We start from the raw sequence: 23,077 nt of genomic DNA, 5'->3' as shown, positions 1-23,077 counted from the left end.
ATTTCCCGGCATACTACTGAACCCGAAGGTTCATTACCGTGTTCACAAGAGCCCTCCACTGGTCCCTATCCTGAGCCAGAACAATCCAATCCATACCATCCCATCCTATCTCACTAAGATCCATTTTAATATTGTCCACCCACCTACGCATTGGTCTTCCCAGTGGTCTCTTTTCTTCTGGCTTTCCCACCAATATCCTATATGCATTCCTATACGCCCCCATTCGTTCTACATGCCCTGCCCACCTCATCTTCCTTGACTTGATCATTCTAATTATACTTATAGAAGAGTACAAGTTATGAAGCTCCTCATTTTACAGTTTTATCCAACCTCCTGTCACTTCATCCCTCTTCGGCCCAAATATTCTCCTCAACACCCTTAGTCTATGTTCCTCCCTTAATGTCAGAGACCAAGTTTCACACCCATACAGAACCATAGGCAAATCATTTTTGTATAGTCTAATTTTTATGTTTTTGGAGAGCAGACGAGAAGACAATGCTTCCCATATAACGGGCTGCAAATATTTTGAAACTTCCAACCGTAATTTTTCACTACATAAAGACAACAGATATGTTGGTGTCTTTGTTTAAATGGTTTCATTTTCAGCTTTACTGCTAAAGTCTGAGATACTAACATACCAGTTGCATGGCTAACTTGAGCGATATTTCATCCTCGGATGTGCTAATGTAACTTCTTTTAAGCGTTCAAACACTAGAACAATTCATGTCTGGAACAAGTTTCCATAACGTTACATATGACCCATATAATCCTATTTGCATATTGCATGCAATGGCTGGCATCTGGTATTCAGGCCGCTTATAACGCGGTCAGTAATTTGTGGTCCTCAGTGACCACTTTGCTAGACCTCTTCCCTACATTAGTCGTATTGTGGGAGAGAATGATCCGAACTTTCTCTTTATACCGAACTACCACAATCAGGCTAAAACAATCCCCTAGAATTAACACGATATTATTAGCCCAAAGAGTTATCATGGAGATAGTCTTCATTGTCTAAACACTGAAGAATATTATATATTTTACTTCGAATTATCTAAAATAATCAAAGATATTTCTCCATAAAAATAAATGTATTTCTCCGCTTAAACTCCACACCAAGAATTCGTAGGGATAAAAGCAAATATCCGAGCATTTTAACGTAAGGCCGAATGTAAAGTTTTCCTCTGTTGCCATTTTTTCCCTGGCTAAACATCTAATGTTCCTCTAATTAGGGTCTATTTAACAACGTTGTTTACGCGAAGAGCTTCGAGTGAAAAGGAATAATTATCTTTGGTGTGTATTCAAGGATCTGGAAGGAGAAGTTCATATTTGTTTCGATGTACTATCCAGACACTCGCCTGGAGTCTGGAGACACTGTAAATAGCCCAGGAGATCATCAGCCATATCCCGGTAAAGAGCCGAACGCGTTGTCTCACAAATTAAATTCTAAGACCTTACCACTACACCAAGCGGTGGCTTTGGGGAAAGATCATCAGGTACAGGCTGGGGAGAGCAAAAGCCATTTTTGATATTCCGGCGAATAAAAAAACTTACATCGAAGAAGCACGTCTAGAGTCAAAGCTTTAGACACGTATTTGGGAAGTGTTCGGTTCGAGTCTCAGTCAAGACACTGGTTATCTTGACTGAGGATTTTCTTGTTATTCCTCAGTCCTCTAAGGTAAGTGATGGGAAAGTAACTCAATTAGGTTACTGCTGCTTCTTTCCAAATTATTTCTAATTCTTCAGCCATTCAGCACCGTACAGACTCAACACTAGAAGCATCGTTAAGTAATCCACGGTCCCCCCCCCCCAAAGTCTTACCGGAAAGCGAATAACAGACCTATCAATTGAAAGTTCTTTACTATTTTTCACATGCACTAGTGACTATAGACGGGGTTCCGATTGTTAATTGGATTTATTAATACCCTACAGGTCGTAACTATAATTAATTATTACACTACTGCTGCTTTACTCAGTGGTGCACAATCTCTCCACACGAATCTGTTAACCTTATCTGCACTAGTCTTCACCGATACATGAGTATAACACAGGAACACAATATAAACAGCACGATGGCACCCGCAGGAAATTTATATTTACTTTTTAGTTTTGTGGCAATAACTAGTAAACAATTAGAGCTAGGAGAATGAAAATTGTTATGTACGTATATATAGATTCGACTTATTCCCAGAAGTTGTATCTAAACAGTGTTCCGATGTAAATAACTGTGAACAAAACGGCAGTGTAGATCTTTTACGATATATCCGCTAAATCTAACTTATTTGGTATCTGTATGAATATAAATTATGTCGATAAATGTATCACCAGATTATACTATTACCTGTTTATAGGTCTCTGTACCTTCATTCTATAAAACGAAATATTTGGAACAAATGTAGTAATTATAAGTCCTTCCCAGCACACCTTGTTACTCTGTGGATCATAAAAAATGTGCCAAGAGGAGAAGAAAGTGTACAAATCGTGTTGCATTAGGTCACTTTAGACTGTTTTCATCTGTCTCTCCAAGTTTATGTTAGGACAGTAATTTAATTTCAGCTCAAGAAAATTTCATGCCACATTCCATAAGTAGGCCTATCTTAACTTTTATCATTTGATGCTCAGAACACAGTTACCTAATCAAAAAGAAATCAGCGTCATAAATTAAAAAACTAGAAAAAAAGAATCATTAAATCTGTTTAAGCATGCGCAACGGATACTTGCAAATAGTGCTATTATTAGCTTCGTTATGTGTGACCGTCCGCATGTTACAACTCGAACAGTGTTCAGCGGATTTTCTTGACATCTTACATCCGAAATTTTATTATAATTTGTTGTCACGATCAAACTGTATTTGAAATCGAACTACAATAATGAACACATTACATGAAGACCTGTAGGCGTTTCTTGAGCTTAACTGGAGTACAGTCGCTAACTATTGTGACATGCTAGGCAACGACAGAAAAATAAATTACTATACAACAACAGTTCTTATTTAAGATATCCGCGGAAATGAGGCCTGTCCGAATGGAGCGAAAGCCAATGGCAGCACAGTGTAAGATATACATCACAAATGAGGTCTGGGTTCAAACAGGTGATTGTAATTTACTTCTGTACATACATATAACAATGTCTCTACAGCCCTTTGTTGGCTCTGGCCTCTTCTTCAGTTTCGTAATCATTTTTACACAGACAGTAGGACTCCTTGGAAGAGTGATCAGCCCGTCTCAAGGCCGCTACCTACACAAAGAACAACACAAACACAGAATAAACGACACACCGACATCCGTTCCTTAAGTGGGATTCGAACCCACGATCCCAGGGTTCGAACGAACGAAGACAGTTCATGCCTCAGATGGCGCGGCCACTGTGATCTGTATAACTTACTTCCGTACGAAAACGTAATCTACTTATTAAGAATTTCTTCTAAGTAAATGTAAAGCTATCCATGAGCTTAATTAAGCATCAAGCCAAGAATGCACAGGGTATAGAGACAACCATTCTCAACCTCGACATTAGATGTAGGTGAGTATTCAGCTTTGCGCCACAGCCGTTTTTCTCCGTGCCGAAAATTTCCCCGGTACTCATTTCATAAAAAGCTGATCTCAGTTCTAACGGTTCTCTCTCTCTCAGTCTACCCACTTCTACCGTTTTAATTAACGGCACTGAAAACGCTATTCCACTTTAATTTGTCAGGTATCTAGCAAAGACATTTTCTGTGAGGAATAGACTTAATTGTCTTTACTTGCAATGAAGGAAACAAACAGAGGCCATGCAACCACGTCCCGCGATTTTATGATCGATCGACGTTTCAGTTTCCATTAACTCGGACTCAAAGTAGCAAAATCTGTGGCGGTTTCCTGCATTAGATCGCCGGGAACTGAAAACAGCACAGCAAGTATAGATAATTTGAATCCATAATAAGTGAAATATTATTTCAATTAATTGCAATAGTCGACTCTCACAATCCAGTAATTAAATTTATTGTCTTTTGTGAAAAATTCTTAAAACATGAGCAAACATATTCGCAAAAATAATTTAAGCTTGAATAATACATGCTTGTTCCAGCATCATGGTACTACGTTATAAGATAATTCAGGTAATGTTACATTTCGGAAATGGACATTATACGTTTCATGGCGACTAAATCCTATAGGATGAGGTCAGAGAAAAGTCAATTGGTGTTAAACCTGTAATTATATTTAGAGATTAGTTTGCCATGGTATATTATGATACAAATTCCCCATCACCAGCTATTGGTGTACCCACTAATACAAGAAAGCCAGGAACACCCATAATTCAATTTACTCTATTAGTAAGTGACTTTAAACTATACTGACACAGTAACTGCTACAAAGCCACTGGAATTGAAGTTCTAACGTCGTTTGTGTTATGACCCAAAGGTTCGTACTGTAAACTTGAACTCTTATCTTACAATTTAAAGGCTTTGCACCTTCCCTCGGGGGCTCAGATTGTTTAAAGAAATTCCCAATGTCTGTGTTACTCAACGGTTAATCCTTCTACTCGCAAAAGCCCGCCATTGAACCAGGTTAAATCAGACCACACATACAAACAATAGTTTCTCAGGTCCTCTATACAGAGTTGTCAAAGTTTCTGACTACAGATCCAGAGGTCCGGTTTCGATTCTCGGCGCTACCGGATTCTCTGAGAAGTAGTGGGTCTGGAACGGGGTCCACTCAGCCTCGTGATGATAATTGAGGAGCTATGGGCTAGAAAACAGAGATTAACGGCCGTGGGGATCCGTTGTGCTAACCTCGTGACACCCTATATCCGCAAAAGTTGGCACTAACTTCACCGACAAGCGGCTGTCGTTCGGTCGGTAAGTTCGCTTGCGAACTACAAGCAACGGAGTTTCTTTAATATATGATATTGACATTTCACGGGAATACAGCATCCCCCTGTTTGAATATTACGTCCCGAAACCAGATTAACAAATTTCTATTTTGTTTGGTATGGAGGCCACCGTTAAACTTGGTCCGACTTGTTTAGTTTTTGTTCATATGTGTTCGATACAACTTTTAATTTCTACGCAGCTCAAATTAATATTTATAATTTTTCTAAAAACTGTTTATCTCAGAAATGACTTGAATATTACATAAGTAAAGTAAAGTTATCCCTGCGCCATAGGGTTGTGAAACCTTATCTAGACAATCGGCTCAAAGATGGCGGTAAGGTTGTCAGCCATGACATAAAATGTATAAATAATTAAGATATGTAACTTACTTACTTACTCATGGAGCTGAGCCCTTCTGTAGGAGCCGCCAATTCTGCAGCCACTCAAGAATTTCCCAGCATTCTATGGAACCCGAAGGTTCACTACCGTGTTCACAAGAGCCCTCCACTGGTCCCTATTATGAGCCAGATCTATCCAATCCATACCATCCCATCCTATCGCTCTAAGATCAATTTTAATATTGTCCACCCACCTACGCCTTGGTCTTCCCTGCTGTTTCTTTCCTTCTGACTTTCCCACCAATATCCTATACGCATTCCTCGTCTCCCCCATTCGTGCTACATGACCTCCCCACCTCATCCTCCTTGACTTGATCATTCTAATTATACTTGGAGAAGAGAGATATGTAACTTCCATTTGAAATAGCTTTGGATATATTATATAAGGGAATAAAAGAAAATTGATTTATGAATTTACGGTGTTACGAGTATATCTGTAAGGTAAATATAAATTTGTGGAATACAATCCCGAACACAGGTTACTCCTTAGTGTTCGATATTTTTAAAACAATTTATTTTAGTTTAACATACTAGTAAGATATCCTTCTAAAATTCAACAGGATATCTTGACCATTCTACTTCTCTCTACGACTTCTATCTATAATCTTTCTACTGAACCAACAAGATATTTTTCTTTATTGGTAGTGGGTGTGGGACTGTCCCTTGTACTGCGGCCATTTCTGGCCTACTGTACCAGCCCTAGATGATAGGTGAGGGTGATTGTGGAGCAACTGGTGGAAGGAAGATTGGCAGGGGAAACCGAAGCACTCGGAGAAAACCTGCCCAGCGCCACTTTGTCCACCACAAATCCCACTTGACCAGACCCGGGATAGAACCCGGGCCGCCGCGATGAGAAGCCAGCGACTTACCGCTTGAGCTATGGCGCGGCCAATCAATAAGGTAAGTGGGAGTCCTTGAAATCAATTTCTTCGTCAATGGTACAGAATGTAATACCAATCGGAGCACAGGAATTGCTGACTCTCGTTTATTTCTGCCATCTTCTGGTCCTTTTTATTTCAAATATTGCCACTGAACCACACTTATGCACAATACTCACCCACTGTGAGTCATAAACTCTAACCTATTACTGAAACTTATTTTTAACTCCATATTCCAAGACAAATCATATCAGAATTTAGTTTCTGTTGGCAGAGTTAATTTATTTTAGAGAAAAGAGGACTGAACAGGAATTAAGTAAAATTCTGAAAATCTTACTGCCATAATAGTTTCTATATATGCGTCACTATATATAACACTGATATGCTGACAGGTCTGTATTGATATTTTACTGTTGCATTAGTCTGAGACAGGGAACCATAATCTAGAACAAAGTGCATAGTATTACTGTAACCAGTGTTTGATCATAAGTTCCGGGGTTCGGATCCGAACTGCGAGAGTGAATGTCAGAACTTCTGCTCAGACACTGCGTGATGTGTAGTGTTCTCGAATTATATGCAATATACAACAAATTCTCTCAGAAACCAGTGGTATAAAACACATACAGATTGCTTTGTCCATCATTATTGTCTTTTCTTTCACTTATTTTCACCCATCATTTTGTAGTGTAACCAGTTTTCTATATTTCTCTTGAATTGTTTTACTTTTCTCTTTTCTTATCCTTTCCCTCACTTCAGTCCCCTTATTTCATATTATTTCCTTATTATTATCAGCGTTTTATTTCTAATTATATTCATAACTAATCATATTTATTCCTGGCTTTTACTTTTGACAAATTCCGCAGTAAAATAGGGACTATAATACCTAATATATAAAGTGTGTCACTCCACTTCCATTGATAGAATTTAACCTTTAAATAGCAAGAATAATCAGGCCTACTCAGTAAATTCTGTAGATCAGCTATGCTATATTAGACTGAAGTTTCAATCATGTTTCTAACAAATTGTAAAAACTAACATTTTGTTGCGCCTGTCACATTGCAGCTACTGTACATACTATTTTGTTTTCATCTAACAAGGAACCTAATAGATGAGCCTGTACTGCTTCAAACTGAAGCTCAGCATTTGCGTTTTAGCCTTTGTAATATACACAGATATTTTCACACAACAGCAATGTTGCACAGAGTGAATTAGCTCGCTTAGAACAGTCGTTTGTTCAACGTCTCAACACTGGATTAAATACACAGTACCTGCATGGGGCTCGTGGTTGTAGGTCGGAAATATCTGCAGAAGCAAATTGAACTACTAGCATTGTATCCAACAACGAAAACAAATTCTCAACATTAAATGCGAATTTAAAATAAGACACGAATAAATGTTCTTCGTATGATAAGGCACAACAATACAGTTCATAGCCAAAGGCTGATGTTCGCTGGATACTGTTCATATTAACCCGGTTTAATATTTAAAAATAATTACGCTTTAGAATTACTGGGTTTTTGGACTTCGTCCATCGTCCGGTATTCTAGAACACAGAAAACCATAACGTTCTGGAAACTGGATCTGTTTCCGTCCTCAGGTGAGGGGTGAAGACATCTATTCAGTTGAGTTCCTTACAAACAGCTAACCTCAATCACTGGACAGCCTCTGTCAGATTCGCTACAGTTATTTTATCACCTGAGACCAGGTGATTCAGGTGTTTTCCAGTGACTGAGATTAGCTCTTTCTAAGGGACTAAAGTGAGTAGGTGCCTTTTTCTTCACCGGAGGACGGAAAGAGATCTAGTTTCCGAAACGTTGTTCTTTCTGTAAGATTTGAGTTTTTCACGGCGGTGAATATAAAGAATGCCATCTTCTGGAATGTTGTGCCTTGTAGATATTCTGTTAACCAACGTTCCTCTGAAACGTCGTTTAACAAAATATCTACACAGCTCCACATACCAGAGCACGGCATTGTTCGTTGTGTTTTCTGGTTTCTAGAATACCGGATGATAGACAAAGTCCCGAAACCCAGTAATTCTGAGTGTTATACAGCAGTGTCAGAACCCTTTAGAACGGACTCATCCTGTAATTTAAATACGTCTTTGTGTCACATATTTTGTTCTTCTTGTCATTATATCAGGGAGCACCAATATTTTATGGGTGATCTACAGGTAGAATATGCTTACAATTGGTTGCCGGACAGATAAACCTACCGAAGAAATATGCGAATTATATATATTTAGAATACGAACAGCATTACGCCTTGTGTTTTCACCTCAGGACACATTCCAAAACAGAGATTTTACTCAGTATTCTCACATAATATACCTAAATAATACTAAAACATTTTCTCATAATACGTCGCTTTCGTTAAGTACATCCTGTTTAATCAATGTTGCATCTGAAAACAGCTTGAACATTTTAAGTCTTTTGTTTTATTTCTTGCATCCTGTTGTGTTATTATATACAATTTCTTTATTAAAGTCAGTCACAACACAACAAGCGAAGCTAATTTTAGCCTTGAACTTTATATTGTAGTGTTGTGACGGACTTTAATAAAGAAATTGTTTTCTAAGTCATCATCATTCCAAAAAGTGATAGAGTTCACAGAGCATACGTCACCACCTGCTTTGCGTTCCTCCGGAAAGAAAAAAAAAATAAGAAATTTATATGAAAATTTTAAAATTCTCGATGAAACTTAAGAACTCTTCCAAGGTTACCAATATATCTGCGGGGAAATGTGTGTTGACATTTTACCTGCAACTAGAGTAGCGCGCCAAAATTTGGTAAATCCATCCAGCTAAAAGTAGCAGCTCCATCCTTAGTCTAATTGCCAAAACATGAAATATTATACAGAAGCATTCAAAGATTTGTTTATGCTGAACGAGGAGGAGAACCATTATCGGGAGCAAAGAAAGAAACAAAAAATGAACGAATGAAAGAAGGGGAAAATTCCTACAGCTTCTTTTCACACCATTAAACCGCAAATTTAATTTGTCTCCACACTGGTAAAAACATTTCTGTCTTCAGAAATGCCAAAGAAAGCAATTTGGTTTGCAACAGACCGGGTTTAATAGAAAATGAATGTTACTCTGATATTCAAAGAGCTGGGATTACTTTGCGGCGAGCTGAGAACACACACGGATGTAGGACATACTAATGCCTTGAAACCACCAACATCCGCCCTCTTCTGTCATTAGCCGATTTATAATAACTCTTTGTCTCAAATTTGGCATTGCTAGAAAGGGTAGGTGGGGGTGGTTTATAATGAAACACGCACAGAGGGGCGAAACTTTAATATACAGTCTCCTAGTCATTACCCAGCAGGCATTGCGATTAGACACGAGCTGCTGTTACTTGGCGACAAAATCTGCATTCACATCAGAGCGTCTAGAAGTTCTAAGTACCGAAGATTAACCTCGATTTGACACCAACGGTCGCATTAGCATGTGTCACAACATTTCCCATACGGAAAATAAATTAAGTGGTTATTTTAGAATAAAATATGTGAGGATATGGACTAGATTATGCTGTAAGATCTGAGTTTTACACGGCGGTGATTATGAAGAATGTCGTCTTCTGGGATATGGCGCGGTATAGATATTTTGTTAACTGACGTTTCGGAGGATCGAACTGCTTCCATTTTCAGGGTATAAGAAATCAGCGAGCGATGAACCAGTTTGAGCAGGTGCTGTAGACAACTTTAACTTAAAGTACAGGTCTTAACAAAATACACAAGATTATTTTACACGTTTTGCAGCATGACGAATATTTCAGCTAAAAAGAATAATAATTTATGATACTGTCCTGCGCATTATGATATGCGCAGGATTTCAAAAAATAATTTCATATATTCGGTATATTGAAATATACGCCGCTAATATGTGCGAAATAGCAGGGGATGCATTTAGAAATATGCGAGAGAGGCTACATAGGCTTGCAGCGTGCAGCACTAGCGTAGAGATCCTGTTCTAACGGTGAGGCAAGAGACCGCCGGAAAGTGCCGGAGTCACGCGGGTGTGAACTTGGCACGTTTCCTTGCTTTCATTATGCTGACGTTATAAATCAGCGGTAGGACATGGGGGATGAAGGGTGAAGCAAGCGAGAGGAGGGAAGTATCGCAGCTAATTAACATTTGAAAGGGATCTTCTGTAGGAAACTCGAGCGAATTTCAAAATGAGCTGAGGGGTAAATGCTCTGCTCAGATGAAGGATACCTGATACAGATTATTGACAGTTCTACAGGATCATAGTCTAAATATACCAGCTATTCCGCTTCCGGAATACGTAATGTTCCTCCCTCCAAGGTGTGCCAGGTGTCAATATTCACCTGGCACCCGTCACATGTTACAGGTTTCATTCCACCCGTGACTAACTCGATGGTAATAGGACCCGAAGGTACATTGCTGATACCAAGCGTGTTATCTGGACGTGATCATGAGCCTGTTAGTGGCCCTGTTAGCCCTGCGTCCTAAAATACAGATGTGTACTACCATCTCCTGCATATTATCCGCAAGTGCATCTTAACATATCTGCAGTCCTCCATTTCTGGAGGCTTGTTCAGTCATGCCTTGCGCCTGTCAAATAATTACGGCTGGATATACCTAACAGAAACTCTTTTTCATACATGTTTATATATTAACTACATACATACTGAGTGTGCTTGAGAAGCTAATAGTCGCTCAGCTACTCAGAAAATTCCCAGAATTGAATGGAAACTGAAGTTTTATTATTGTGAAGAAAGCAGTCTTCTGGGATGTGGTGCCGTGTAGATATTGTGTTAACCGACATTTCGGAGGAACATATCGCCTCCATCTTCACGATAGAAGGAAGAAAAAGATGAAATCCGCGAGCGAACCGGCGTGAGCAGGTGCAAACAGTCTGTGGGCCCCAGAGCCGGACTGGACGATATGGAGAAGAGAAAATTCTCTACCCTGCCTGGACTCCAACCCCGACCCCTCGGTCATCCAGCCCTTAGTCAGTCCTTATACTGATTGCGCTATCCCGGCTCCCAAGCCTGAGATGTAGGAATCACAAACGACTTGAAAAATTGTAGTTACTTCGGAATTTCGATTATTCTGCTTTGTCCCTGCCCACCACAGTTTCATGGAATGCCGAACTATATAAATGGAAAAGATTATCTCGGGTAAGAGGATTAATTGCTGTTAAATAATTTCGCTGACTGATTACCAATGTATAGTTCGCTTGTGGACTAAAAACCACGGAGGTTTTTCATCTATCTGTGATATCAAGCATGGTCATGTAGCCGTAACACTCCAGGTTTGCACTCGGGAGGTATGTATTTCGAATCTGTGCTAATTCTGACACAGGTTTCCATGGTTTCTGCTCTCTCTCTCTCTCCAGCAGAAAGCAGGAATAGCAGTCCTACTCCAAGTAAGCTACGACCAGATCTTCCAAAACCGTTACTTGCTCACCATTCATGATCATGATCATGATCCTATTCTATTCAATGTTATAAACAATTCAAATTGAAACAGTGTCATTAAATAGCCTAAGAATTTATTTTGATCTCTTCTTGGTTCATTAATGACATTTCCATGGCTCAGACTGACTTCGAATCTTAGGATCATTAGCGAATAATTAATTGAAGAAGCTGTTGAAGGAAGCGTTCGTATGCCTAATTTATTTCGGCATTTATCTGGATGGACTGGCGGAAACCCAAGATGAGCCTCGGTCACGTTAGCCTGTCTCCTGGCCGAGGTTATAATCAGAGTAATTATACAACAGAATCCACTCAATTTTTTGCGGACTATTCTATAAGTCCAAATATAAAATCAGGGAAAAAATGTGTTTCGACAAAATTGGATATCATTTAATTTTGGCGGTTGTAGGCAAAAAAGAAAAAGCAAAAATTCTTCTTTTATCTCCTCTTGCTTGCACTTTGGAGCACAAGGCTGATTTTTCAGTTTCATGATCATTTTACAGAGGGTAGGACTCCTTGGACGGGTGATCAGCGCGTCACAAGGCCTCTAGCTAAACACAGGACAACACAAACATAGAATAATCGCATACACACACACACAACATCCATACACTGAGTGGATTCGAAACCACGATCCCGGCTTCCGAGCTAGCGAAGACAGTAAAGGCCTTATACTGCCCGGCTACCGTGACCGGCAGTAAAAACTATACTACTGAAAAGTAATAGACACAAAATTTAATACCTTAAACGTAATTCTAGATATTTTTTATAAATGTCATTAGAATTAGCAACTAGAACTTCTAGTGATTTTTTATTCAAATTTATTCTTAAGAATTCGAAAATAAGACACCTCTTTTCTAAGATGCGGCAATAATGTAATTCATCTCTAATAATATCCCCTCCTCAGGCGATGTAACACGCCTCCAACTGGCAGAACTATGTTTCGACTGGACTCCATTTCCGTCTCAGAACTATTTTATATAAATGGCTGTGTTGCATACTTGTCCCCTGCTCCGAGCACGGTCACCATACTGTCATCAAGTTTCCGGGCTACTTCAGCGCTGAAAACTTCGCTGTGGCTGGACAAGTGAATTATCTAACCTCACACCACAGCTAGGCGATCTTGCCCATTCTTAGAATTCCTATATGACGTCAGCAAAAGTGGACTAACACTCTCGAAGGAGGCGCCGATTTTCAGTACAGTAAGGATGTAATACAATTCCGCCAGAATACAAAATGAAGCAAAAACTTTCTTGTTCCAAAAGGCGTTATGGAGAAGACTTTCAGGAGAAAAAATCATTTTCTGGGATTCAAACGGCGGCTCGGCCTCCATCCGGCATTATAATTACCAATTTATATTCCACTTAACTACATCTTAACGTGGAAAAACTCAGTATCTCAGGTTACTGTAAGTTGAAATGTAGAGTGATTCAGTGAATACTGAACTAGAAAAAGCGTGGGCTAAGTTGATGAAATAACCTGGCATTTATCTGGATTTTCTGAGAAAACTGTGAAAAATCTTGGCCAGGAAGTGGGTGTACAGATGAGATTTCAGTCCGGAACTTCCAGAATACAAAGTAACGTTCATATGAATTCGACCATAACACTCGTTCAGTCAATATAGCATACAGTATGCAGTCACTACTACAAGTGACAATACTAACATACCTCATAAGACACAAGTTTGTTTGATTGGTTGTTTCTCATGTCACATATTTTGAGGTTTCCGCTGCGGCAATTTTTCATATTATGGTCTTCTGCGTTCTGACTTCGTATAGTCTTGTAAGAAGATACCGACGTTCCGGAGTAATATGCTGCCTCCATCTTCAGTGTTGAAATATGTAACCTGAAAAATCGATTGCGTTATTTACAAACTCAGGTTACAAGGAAGGGACAGGCAGTGGAGCCCCGCTCAGACCAAAAAGAAAGGTGGCCATGAAAACGGCACTTTCTAAGGCCACATATTGTGAACATGAAGTAGATTTTTACTGAGCAATTCTATTCCTTTTCAAGTAAATTACTTCTTGTCCATATTTACGATACCAGTTGTTCAAATGGAATCTTACTCGCAGATAACCTTAAATGATAAATAAAGCAGAAATTCGAGCAAGAAACCATCGTGAAGCAGGCAGCAAACAGAAGCTTGCTACATACGGCTTTTTGATTGGCTTACTATTCAACCTTGAAGATGGGGGCGACACTTATCTCCGAAACATTTGTTCAACTACTACGAAACACACGAAGATAAATGCCAGAAGACAGAGATCTTCAGAATTTTGGTTACATATTTCACTGTTGATTTCATGTTTCATGTTGATGCTGGCTAATCTAAACGGCAATCCTGTAGCTGTGAAGTGCCTTTAGAGACCAGGTGCAAAGAACATTCTGGTTCATTGACAACCTGCCCTGTTTTACCTAATGATAGCAAATTGGGGCCCGCTATTTACTAATATTATAAACAATTTTCATCCCTCTAGGAAACAAGGATAAATTAATTAGAAAAAATGAACTGAAGAATTTAGAAAATACGAAAGAAAATAGAAGACATTATTAGGCTTTGTTTATAAAACAAAAAATAACGCCCTGTGTGGAAATCTTGTTTGTCCGTTTCTTTCCTTGGCCTAGTGCCTGCACGTTAGCAGCTGGGCATCTGTTTTTTTTAAATCGATATGGGGGTTTGCCACTAAAGATTTTCGAGCAGTTCCTTTTCTTAGCCATACTGACCCATAACAAAGCTGTCTATACTCATGGTCATAAGTGAACTTCTTTATATATACAATATATATATATATACAAATATATATACTAAATATTAAACAGTAAAGCAAATTTGGTAAAATTCGAAAATTTTGCTTCATAGTTCTTTACTATGGCATAATATCTATATTTTCTATATATCTTCACTCCTGTTGCTCCCACTTGGAGCATAAGGCATCTGTAACACGCTTGGTATCACTTCAGTTTCTTAATCTTACACAGTCTGTAGGACTCTTACGACAGGGGACCAGCCCGTCGCAAGGCCGCGACCTACACAGGACAACACAAACATAGAATAAGCACAAACAGACATCAATATCTTGAGTGGGATTCGAATTCGCGAAGACCGCGCGGCCACTGTGATCCGTTATTATGGCATACACTAAACTCAAATTAATAATACACGCATATCCGTGTATTAATTACGCTTTAAACTCCTAAGGCAATGAGAAACTAAATTAAAAGAAAAAAATATTTGATTTTAACTCAGTCCCAAAGAATTTCTTTGTCTTGTTTTCATGAATGTGATTTTCTTCTGGAGTACATTGTTCAGTACTAAATGTTAGAATAAGGACGAAGCTAATTTAAAACACACATGAATTGCCACTGTATAATTCTAGAGGAGCCGGGTGACGCTGATATAATTATTAGTCCCATTTCATGGAAATGAAACTGCTGAAATTCACATTACGTTAATTTAATAACCAGTGCAGAGGAGCTGACGTTAAAGCCATCAATCAATAAATCGTTGAAACGTCACATCTGTACGAATGTCCCTAGCGTCCCTAGTGCTAGTGGACAGCCGGGCAGCATGGTGATGGGCCTGCCATCTCCAGGCTTCCGGACAAACTTTTCTTTATATTTATAACCCCTAGAGAGAGAGAGTGGGGGGGGGGGAGATACCCAGAATTTTAAAGCTCAGAGGAACTAGGTTTCTGTTAGTAGTGGGCTTTTATTGAGTATATTCTGACAATTAAAATTTATCTAATGACTTTTCCCATCCACCATTTAGGGGAAGCTAGAGCTAGTGGTTTCAGAACGGCCTTAGGGTTATGAGAAAGAGAAAATTTCTAGAACATGGGCCCACATAGTTACCTACAACAAAATTTAATATACGCCACTTCAAAATTTTACCAAAATTACATACATTTAATTTTTTTTCAATCGACCTAATCCTTCCAGCCGCATTTTGGCCCTGGGATCGACTCAGCCTCTAACAGATATCTTCTTGGGTGGTAAAGGGCGTCCGGCGCGTAAGGCTGACAACCTTAGCGCCATCTGTGAATCGACTGTCTAGAAGATGTGGGAGCCTCGACGTCTCATAACCTAATGGGCCTCCTCGGCCTGTTACAGGGATAGCTTTACCTTTTTACCTACATTTAATATATTTAAAATGTAATCTTAAAAATATTGATATAGATCAAAAAGGCTGATTGCTTAATCAGGTATCCCTGTAACAGACGATGGAGGGCCATAGGGTTGTGAGAAGTTGATGCTCTCACATTTAGGTACAAGGTAAATTTGTCCCCTGTGTTTAACTAATTAAGGACTACGACATGAAGGCTTAAGGGGAAGTGGTTGCATAGATCCACAGATGCTCTCACATTTGCTAGACAAAAAGAAAGGGCGATGATCGAGGAGAATAGCGTAACGGTAAATAATTACACCCTCAGTAACCCTTCATCACTCTCTCCAGGCAAAGATCGCGAACGTAGCTTTAAACAGACCAACGACTCTCTCCTTCCAAATCCTTATGTATATCCTATTCTCTCATTCCAAAAAAGAAACTCCGTGGCCTGTAGTCTGCAAACGAACTATACCGACCGAGCGAACGCCGCTTGTCGGCGAAGTTCGTGTCAAATTTTGCGGACAGAGGTTGTCACGTGGTCAGCGCAATGGATCCCCACGGCCGTTAATTTCGGTTTTCTAGACCGGTTTCTCCCATTCCATCTGATGCTATTTTAATTTTGGGGCCCAAAAAAGGGTCGATCATTTCAGGATAAGAAGAAGAATAATTAACTAAAAACGATGACGATTATGATGATTATTTTGGTGATGATTTTTTGCCGCACATATTGCATTACACGCTGTATCGAGACCAGTGTTGCAAAATGTTTCTGGAGCTGGGGCAAAATGGAAATTGTTATTTAAAATATGACAATTTAGGTATTACACCCAACTCCCCCCCCCCCAAGTTATAGACCATGCGACAACTCTCGACTAATCCTGCTTTCCGCTATTGAATGTTGTGGTTCTAAGACAACGCACCCTTTCAATTGGTGCAGCTCCCTGCGGTGTGTGGCGATCTTGCAGTTTGCTTCGGCTTTGCGAGGGTTCTTGTGTGTGGAAACAGCGAGTAAACCCAGACCTTCTGGCTTCCGATTTCCACCAGTCATAAAAGCAGACCCAGCCCATGTCATTAAGAGGATTAAAGGAGGCACGTGGCAAAGAGGGTTGCAGGGATTCAACCCTCCCGAACCACGTTTTCTCATGCTTACTTTTCCCAGACCTTGAAGATAGAACTTATGTTCGGATTTGTAAAAGGTTCCATACTTCCACAGATAATGTTTTGAATTAGATATCTTACGTGGCGAGAAAACTTTCAGCTATAAGATCGTAGAACGCTACTCTAAATTTCATTATTTTATCGATTCTGAATTGTGGTCTCGCGAGCAACATACTTATTCTTGTGGGAAATTAGTTTAGTGGTCAGAGTTCCTGGCTACAGATCCAGAGGTCCCTGGTTCGATTCCCGGCGCTACCAGATTTTCTGAGAGATAGTGGGTCTGAAACGGGGCCCACTCAGCCTCGTGAGCATAATTGAGGAGCTATTTCAAGGAAATATCGGTCTAGAAAACCGAAATTAACGGCTGTGGGAATTCGTTGCGCTGACCACGCGACACCCTCTATCCGCTAAAGGAGGCACTAACTTCGCTGACAAGCGGCGGCCGCTCGGTCGATATAGTTCGCTTGTGGACTAAGACCACGGAGTTTGTTTCTTTTGTTTTAATTGAAATATTATATAAACCTGGTAGCAACCGGTAACACAGCAACACTTTGCGCATGCTTTTGCATAACCTCTGGCTAGCTTACCGAAGAAATTCTGAAAGTACCATACCAAGTATACTCTCATTTCTAACTGAAAGCAGCATGAAAAAGGAGGGTATTTGACAAGAAAAAAGAGATGAAACCAAGAGAGAGGAAAAACAGGCTGTAGAATGAGCGTTATAAATTATATCCGTTTAGTTAGTAACAAAGGTAAATTTTCCCTCAGCTTAATTGATTAAACACCGCACCATGAAGAGGTATGGGGCAACGGAGGTTTAACTTCATTTTTGAACTCGACACTAAGATAAGGTGAGTGATTAGCTTCAACGCCGGGGAAAGAGCAGCCAATACATATTAGATAGCAGGCTGGGTGGGCTCCATACCCTGCCTGGTCGCTGTGGAGAAAGAGCTCTTGCCCTGCTGGTAATGGAACCCCGGACATTAGCCTGACGCCATACCGACTGGGCTATGAAGGAATATACAATGTGGCTCACCAAGTGTACCTACATTTCTAACTAAAATCAATATAAATAATGGAGCTATATACATATAATCACTATGATATTTGTCGACATAATAAAACCAAGAGGGAGAATGTAGCAGAAGCCTAGATAAGATTACGTATAAAATATACTACAAATACTTACTTGGAGAATCTGTAGAAGGAAAATTGCTTATTGGAGAAACAAGAGTGTGAAGAAGTGGACTGAATTAGTCTGGCTCATGTTAAGAAGCAGAGGCGGGCTCTCACTAACAATGTAACGACTTTTCAGGCTCCACAAAGGGCTGAGACTTTCTAGATTAACTGAAGCACTCAGTGAGAATGAGTGTGCAAGACGGTCATTCATCACTTCTGCTCGGATAAAAAAATAAATAGACGTTTAAGCAGTAATTAGTATTTAGCACATGCGTATTTCTGTCAGATGATCATTGACTCCAGCCTTTCAAAGAAGCGCGAGGTATATTTAGAGAGGCTGAACAGTGCTACTATGAGTATAAAAAAACAAATTAAGACTTTTCTGGAAGAAAGTTATAATTGGCATTGCACACTTCAGTTAATTTGAACATCAATGTAAGCAGTAAAATATGTTTCACGTATTTCACAGAATAAACAAATTCATTCGATCACCTGACATGAAACACTGATTTGAAAGATGAAACCTTTATCCTAACACTCTTACAGACGAAAATTTCATCAACTGCTTACTGCCCTTCCTGTGCTCTATATTAGGTAGGCCGCACACCGGCTTGCGTCAAGGCACGATGTCTGCGACATGACGTAAAGAAAGGAGCGGAGTTGAAACGATTAAGATTATGAAAACCGCCGCACACCGGTCTGAGTCGTGATGCAGACGTCAGTTCCATGCTAACGAATCACGAATAAAGCAAGACTGCGTCTTTTGTCTCATGTCTTGATGGTTGTCTTGACGCAGTTTGTGTGCGGCCGCCCTTATAAAAGCTCTTAGTTCTACTGTGAACGGTATACAGAGTCAAACGAGATGGTAATATCAGCATAAACAGCCAGTAAGTAATGCTTCGGAAAGGGATAATCATATTTCGGTGTACTTTCTCGGCACTTTTCTGAAGACAGTGAGGAAAATCATGAAAATCTCCGTTAAGGGGGGTTTACACTGAGGCAACCACTGGCAACCTTGCCGCACGCGGCGCGATCGCATGCTGCAAGTTCCTCACTTGCAGGTAGTGGGTAGCGCAATCGCATGCGGCTTGCGTCCCGCGTCCTCTAGTTGCTCCAGGCCGCAAGGTTATCCATCGCTAGTGGGTTCAGTTGCCTACTCGCATGCGGCGTGATGAGTTGGGACACGGATTAAGCCAATTGTCTTATCGAATAATACCGCGAAAGGAGCATTTGCGGGGTCCCAATTATAAAGATAATCGGAAGAAGTTGAAGCTATGGGAGGAATTAGCCACGAAGTTTGAATTTTCGGTGAAGGAAGCGAAAGAAAAGGTTAAACATCTCAGAACGGCCTTCCACAGGTATAGAAAGAAGAAGAGCGGATCTCTGGCGTTTTCTTCTCCTGCTCAAAATGAGACAAGCCGTAGAAGCAACTGTCTGCAGTGACATCTCTACATAAGTTGACGTAAGAATTGAAGCAACCACTCGCTCTGGGTGTAAATGGGGTCGGTTGCATGCGGTAACGGTTGCTCCTGGCCGCATGCTGCTTGATAAATTTGACGGCAAACACAGTAGCGCGAGGAGGGCTATAGGTTACTTTAAGTTGCCCCAGTGTAAACCCGCCTTTACGTTAAGTGGGATTTAGTCCCAACTTGCCTCTTCGGAACCTTGTGTGAGCTCTAACAGCTGTTTCGCTGACGTAATCTTCAGATGAGTCCTGAGTTAAACAGTGCAAATTGCTATGCCTCTCTCGGTATATTACACCTGTACACTGGTTGCCCGCGGCGCGTTGTTACGGTACGGCAAGCAGACGCTGCAACATGAACTGTTACACGCAGATTTACTGCTACACTTCACCAGACCTTCACGTCTGATCAACCCCATGCGCTCCGCTCTTTCCAAATAGACTACAGACACGTGCTCACCTTCTACGGGGAAAATGGAACATAATATTTCGTCTTAACTTATAGGAGGTAAAGGAAAGTTGTCAATGTGTTTAATAAACACCACAATTTGAAGTTGGCCTGTGTTGTAAAGAACCTATATGTACACGAACTGAGGCTCGGTTCTAGATGGGGGAGAGCGGTCGTTTTCACGCTCCGTTCACTTTGCTCTCGAAAAAATTCACGCGGTACTCTCTGGGTTGGAGGCTGGAGCGGGCTTCAGACCCTGTTTGAAACTGGTGATGAAGAGAAAAATGACTGTTGTTAATGATAATCCAACCCCGGTAGTGAAGCTGCAGTTAGATGTTACCCTGATTTAGTTATCCCAAAGAATCAGTTTTATGTAAACAAAAACTTAATTAAATAACCAGTTTCCGGACTCTGTTTTTTTTTCAGAGAAAATATTAATGTACGCTATCTTCATGCATGTACAATAACATAAAGGATGTTTAAGGACAGTCATCAAATCTTTAATCGTGTGAATATTTTGAGGCAATGTATGCTAGTATTACGTGAGAGAAACACGATTAAAAAAAAAAAAAGTATTGACATTTCTTTGCTTTAGATGATTACACTCGCGAAAAGCCGATAAACCCCTCCCCCCAACCCCGTTGTGTTATTTCTCACTGCAACTTAATATATTACCCTGGGTTCGACTCAGTCTCTAACAGAAATGAGTACCAGGAATTAATTAAATAATTTTCCTGTGGAGTAAAGCGCGGCCGGCGCGTAAGGCTGACAACCTTACCGCCATCTTTGAGCCTATTGTTTAGATAATGTGGGAGCCTCACCGCCTCACAACCCCGTGGGCCTTCACGGCCTGGTACAGGGATAATTTTTTTGTTACTTTTACTTTTTATCCCACATCTTGTATATGGACAAAGAATATTTTACAACTCAGTGTTGACACACCTTAAAAATTTAAAGTAATAAAGGCAATATATGGATCATACTGAGTTCTTTACTCTAGTCTGACTGTTGTCTCAAAATAATTCAATGAAATATTCAAATATTATTTTGATAATTTTTATCACTACTCACTACACTGCTGCATTTCCGAATTTATGTCGAGTATTACAGCGACACAAATTTCTACTAAGAGTGTCCTGTGATCGTGGATTTTATAATTTGTTATACCAAAGTAATAAACGAGCGCCTATCACATTTCTATTCATTTTAAAAATAATTAGACTCTTTTACATATAATTAATCTACCGTTAATTTTGTATCCTGTTAATAATCTGTACAATTATTTCTTTACTTTCTTAAGACATTATTTTATACGTAAATATAGGAATGTTGTTTATGAAGTAACAGACGCCTTGCAGAAATCTTTTTCCTTCTAGCTTTAAGAGCTCTGTAACTGATTTGGGTATTTTTCTTTTCGCTGTTCTCAGGCAGAATATCTTACATAACGCTGGTGCCTCTCTACCAGACTACACAGCGTCACGTCTCAGAAGACCATAATCTTAATATTCATCGCCGTGAGCAACTTAAAATTTTATGTTCTGCCTAATTTTTTCATGATTTTCTTAAATAGTTTCAGGGAAACGCTGGGTTATGAAATTTAATTAGTCCACGAACGCCTCCTTCTAGATTCCTGTCCATCATAATTAGTTACCTTACAATCTTATTCAACACTGTATGATTATTTTGTTGAAACGGCAAGTTTAGTTAAAACAAAACCAAACCTATTTTTATTTATCATATGTAGTAGGAATAGAGGCCAACTTTAGCGGATAGAGGGTGTTCTCGTTGTCAGCGCAACGAATCCCCACGGCCGTTAATTTCAGTTTTCTAGACCGGAGCTGCTGTTTCCTTCAAATAGCTCCTCAATTATCATCACGAGGCTCAGTGGATTCCGTTCCAGACCCACTACTTCTCAGAAAATCTGGTAGCGCTGTGAATCGAACCCGGACCTCTGGATCTATAGCCAGGAACGCTGACCACTAGACCACAGAGTTGGCACTAAACTTCGCCGAGAAGCGGCGGTGGCTCGGTGGGTATAGTTTGCTTGCAGACTAAAATCACGGAGTAGGAACAGAGGCGGGTTGTAGGTAGGACGACCTGGGTTCGATTCCTGGGAAGGGCAGGGACTTTCCTTCCCCATAATATCCAGATCCGCCCTGAGGCCCACCCTGCCCCTTATCCAATGAGTACCGAGGGCTCTTGCCCTCAGGGAGTAAAGTGGCCGAGACGTGAAACTGACGACTCACCTTTATTTAATACTGAGTTAAAGAATGGTGGAGCTAAACTTCCACTCCCTCATACGTCTTCATGCCGTGTTGTTTAATTAATTAAGAACAGAATCACCTTATCTTTTACAGTTATATAAATTGAGCAGTTGTTAAATATCACGTAAATTAAGGAATAAACATTATTTTTGTTACGAAATTTTTCCATACTTTTATGTAAAATCTAGTCACATAACAACTACAAGTATTGCATAAATGAAACAAAATACTGAATCTTCGTCGGTATATTAGTGTGGCGTGTAGTGATTTCCCTGTGTTAATTGAATTCTGTGATAATTCTGTCAGGCGAGGATGTGTTCAGCTTCTAGATGGGCGTACGCGGTTGCCGAATTCAGGCTGTTGTGGCTCGCAGGGCTGAGTGCTGATCAGTGTTTCACGAGACATATCTCGTTCCGGTCTTTGGGCTCAACCATGTGGCAACAGGAGGCGCGCGAACCGCGTATGGTTCACCAAACCACAGGCTTATTTCTGTTACATATTGCGTATTTAATCACACTTTCTCAGCTAAATGATATACAGTAACGATCAAAGTAGAGTTAACTATTCCACATGTTTCTTTATTTACTGCCTTATTTAACGACACTACACGTTGCTATATATATCGTTTTACTTATGGTGCAGAATTAAGTTACTAGTTGCTTACGTGCTCCGAAGTTTCACACATTTACAATATAAAATTTTTATTCAGGATGTTCATAAATGCCCTGCTGTTGTATATTATGTCACTAGATTCCATTTCGTACACCTACACCTTATTACTCAGAGATACATTTTAATATTATAGTCCCATCTGCGCTTAAGTTCTTTAGGTACATGGTTTTATGCAAGGGGGGGATGTCAGGCGTCTGCCCTTGTGAGATCTGTTGTTCACACC

General features: G+C 40.0%; 1 protein-coding gene across 1 annotated transcript in view; it reads right to left on the bottom strand.

Annotated features, from left to right (window-relative positions):
• LOC111864398 overlaps positions 1-23,077 on the bottom strand; it is a 120,727-nt gene that overhangs the window by 29,322 nt on the left and 68,328 nt on the right. The window contains exon 3 of the mRNA XM_033751419.1: positions 13,235-13,412. Coding sequence (XP_033607310.1) covers positions 13,235-13,390 — 156 coding nt within the window. The 5' untranslated portion in view covers positions 13,391-13,412. The remainder of the gene's footprint in view (positions 1-13,234; positions 13,413-23,077) is intronic.

The sequence above is a fragment of the Cryptotermes secundus genome, unplaced genomic scaffold, assembly GCF_002891405.2.
Source record: "Cryptotermes secundus unplaced genomic scaffold, Csec_1.0 scaffold431, whole genome shotgun sequence".
Classification (NCBI taxonomy): Eukaryota; Metazoa; Arthropoda; class Insecta; order Blattodea; family Kalotermitidae; genus Cryptotermes; species Cryptotermes secundus.
The sequence above is the reverse complement of the archived record's forward strand: the minus strand, read 5'-3'. Positions and strand labels throughout refer to the sequence as shown.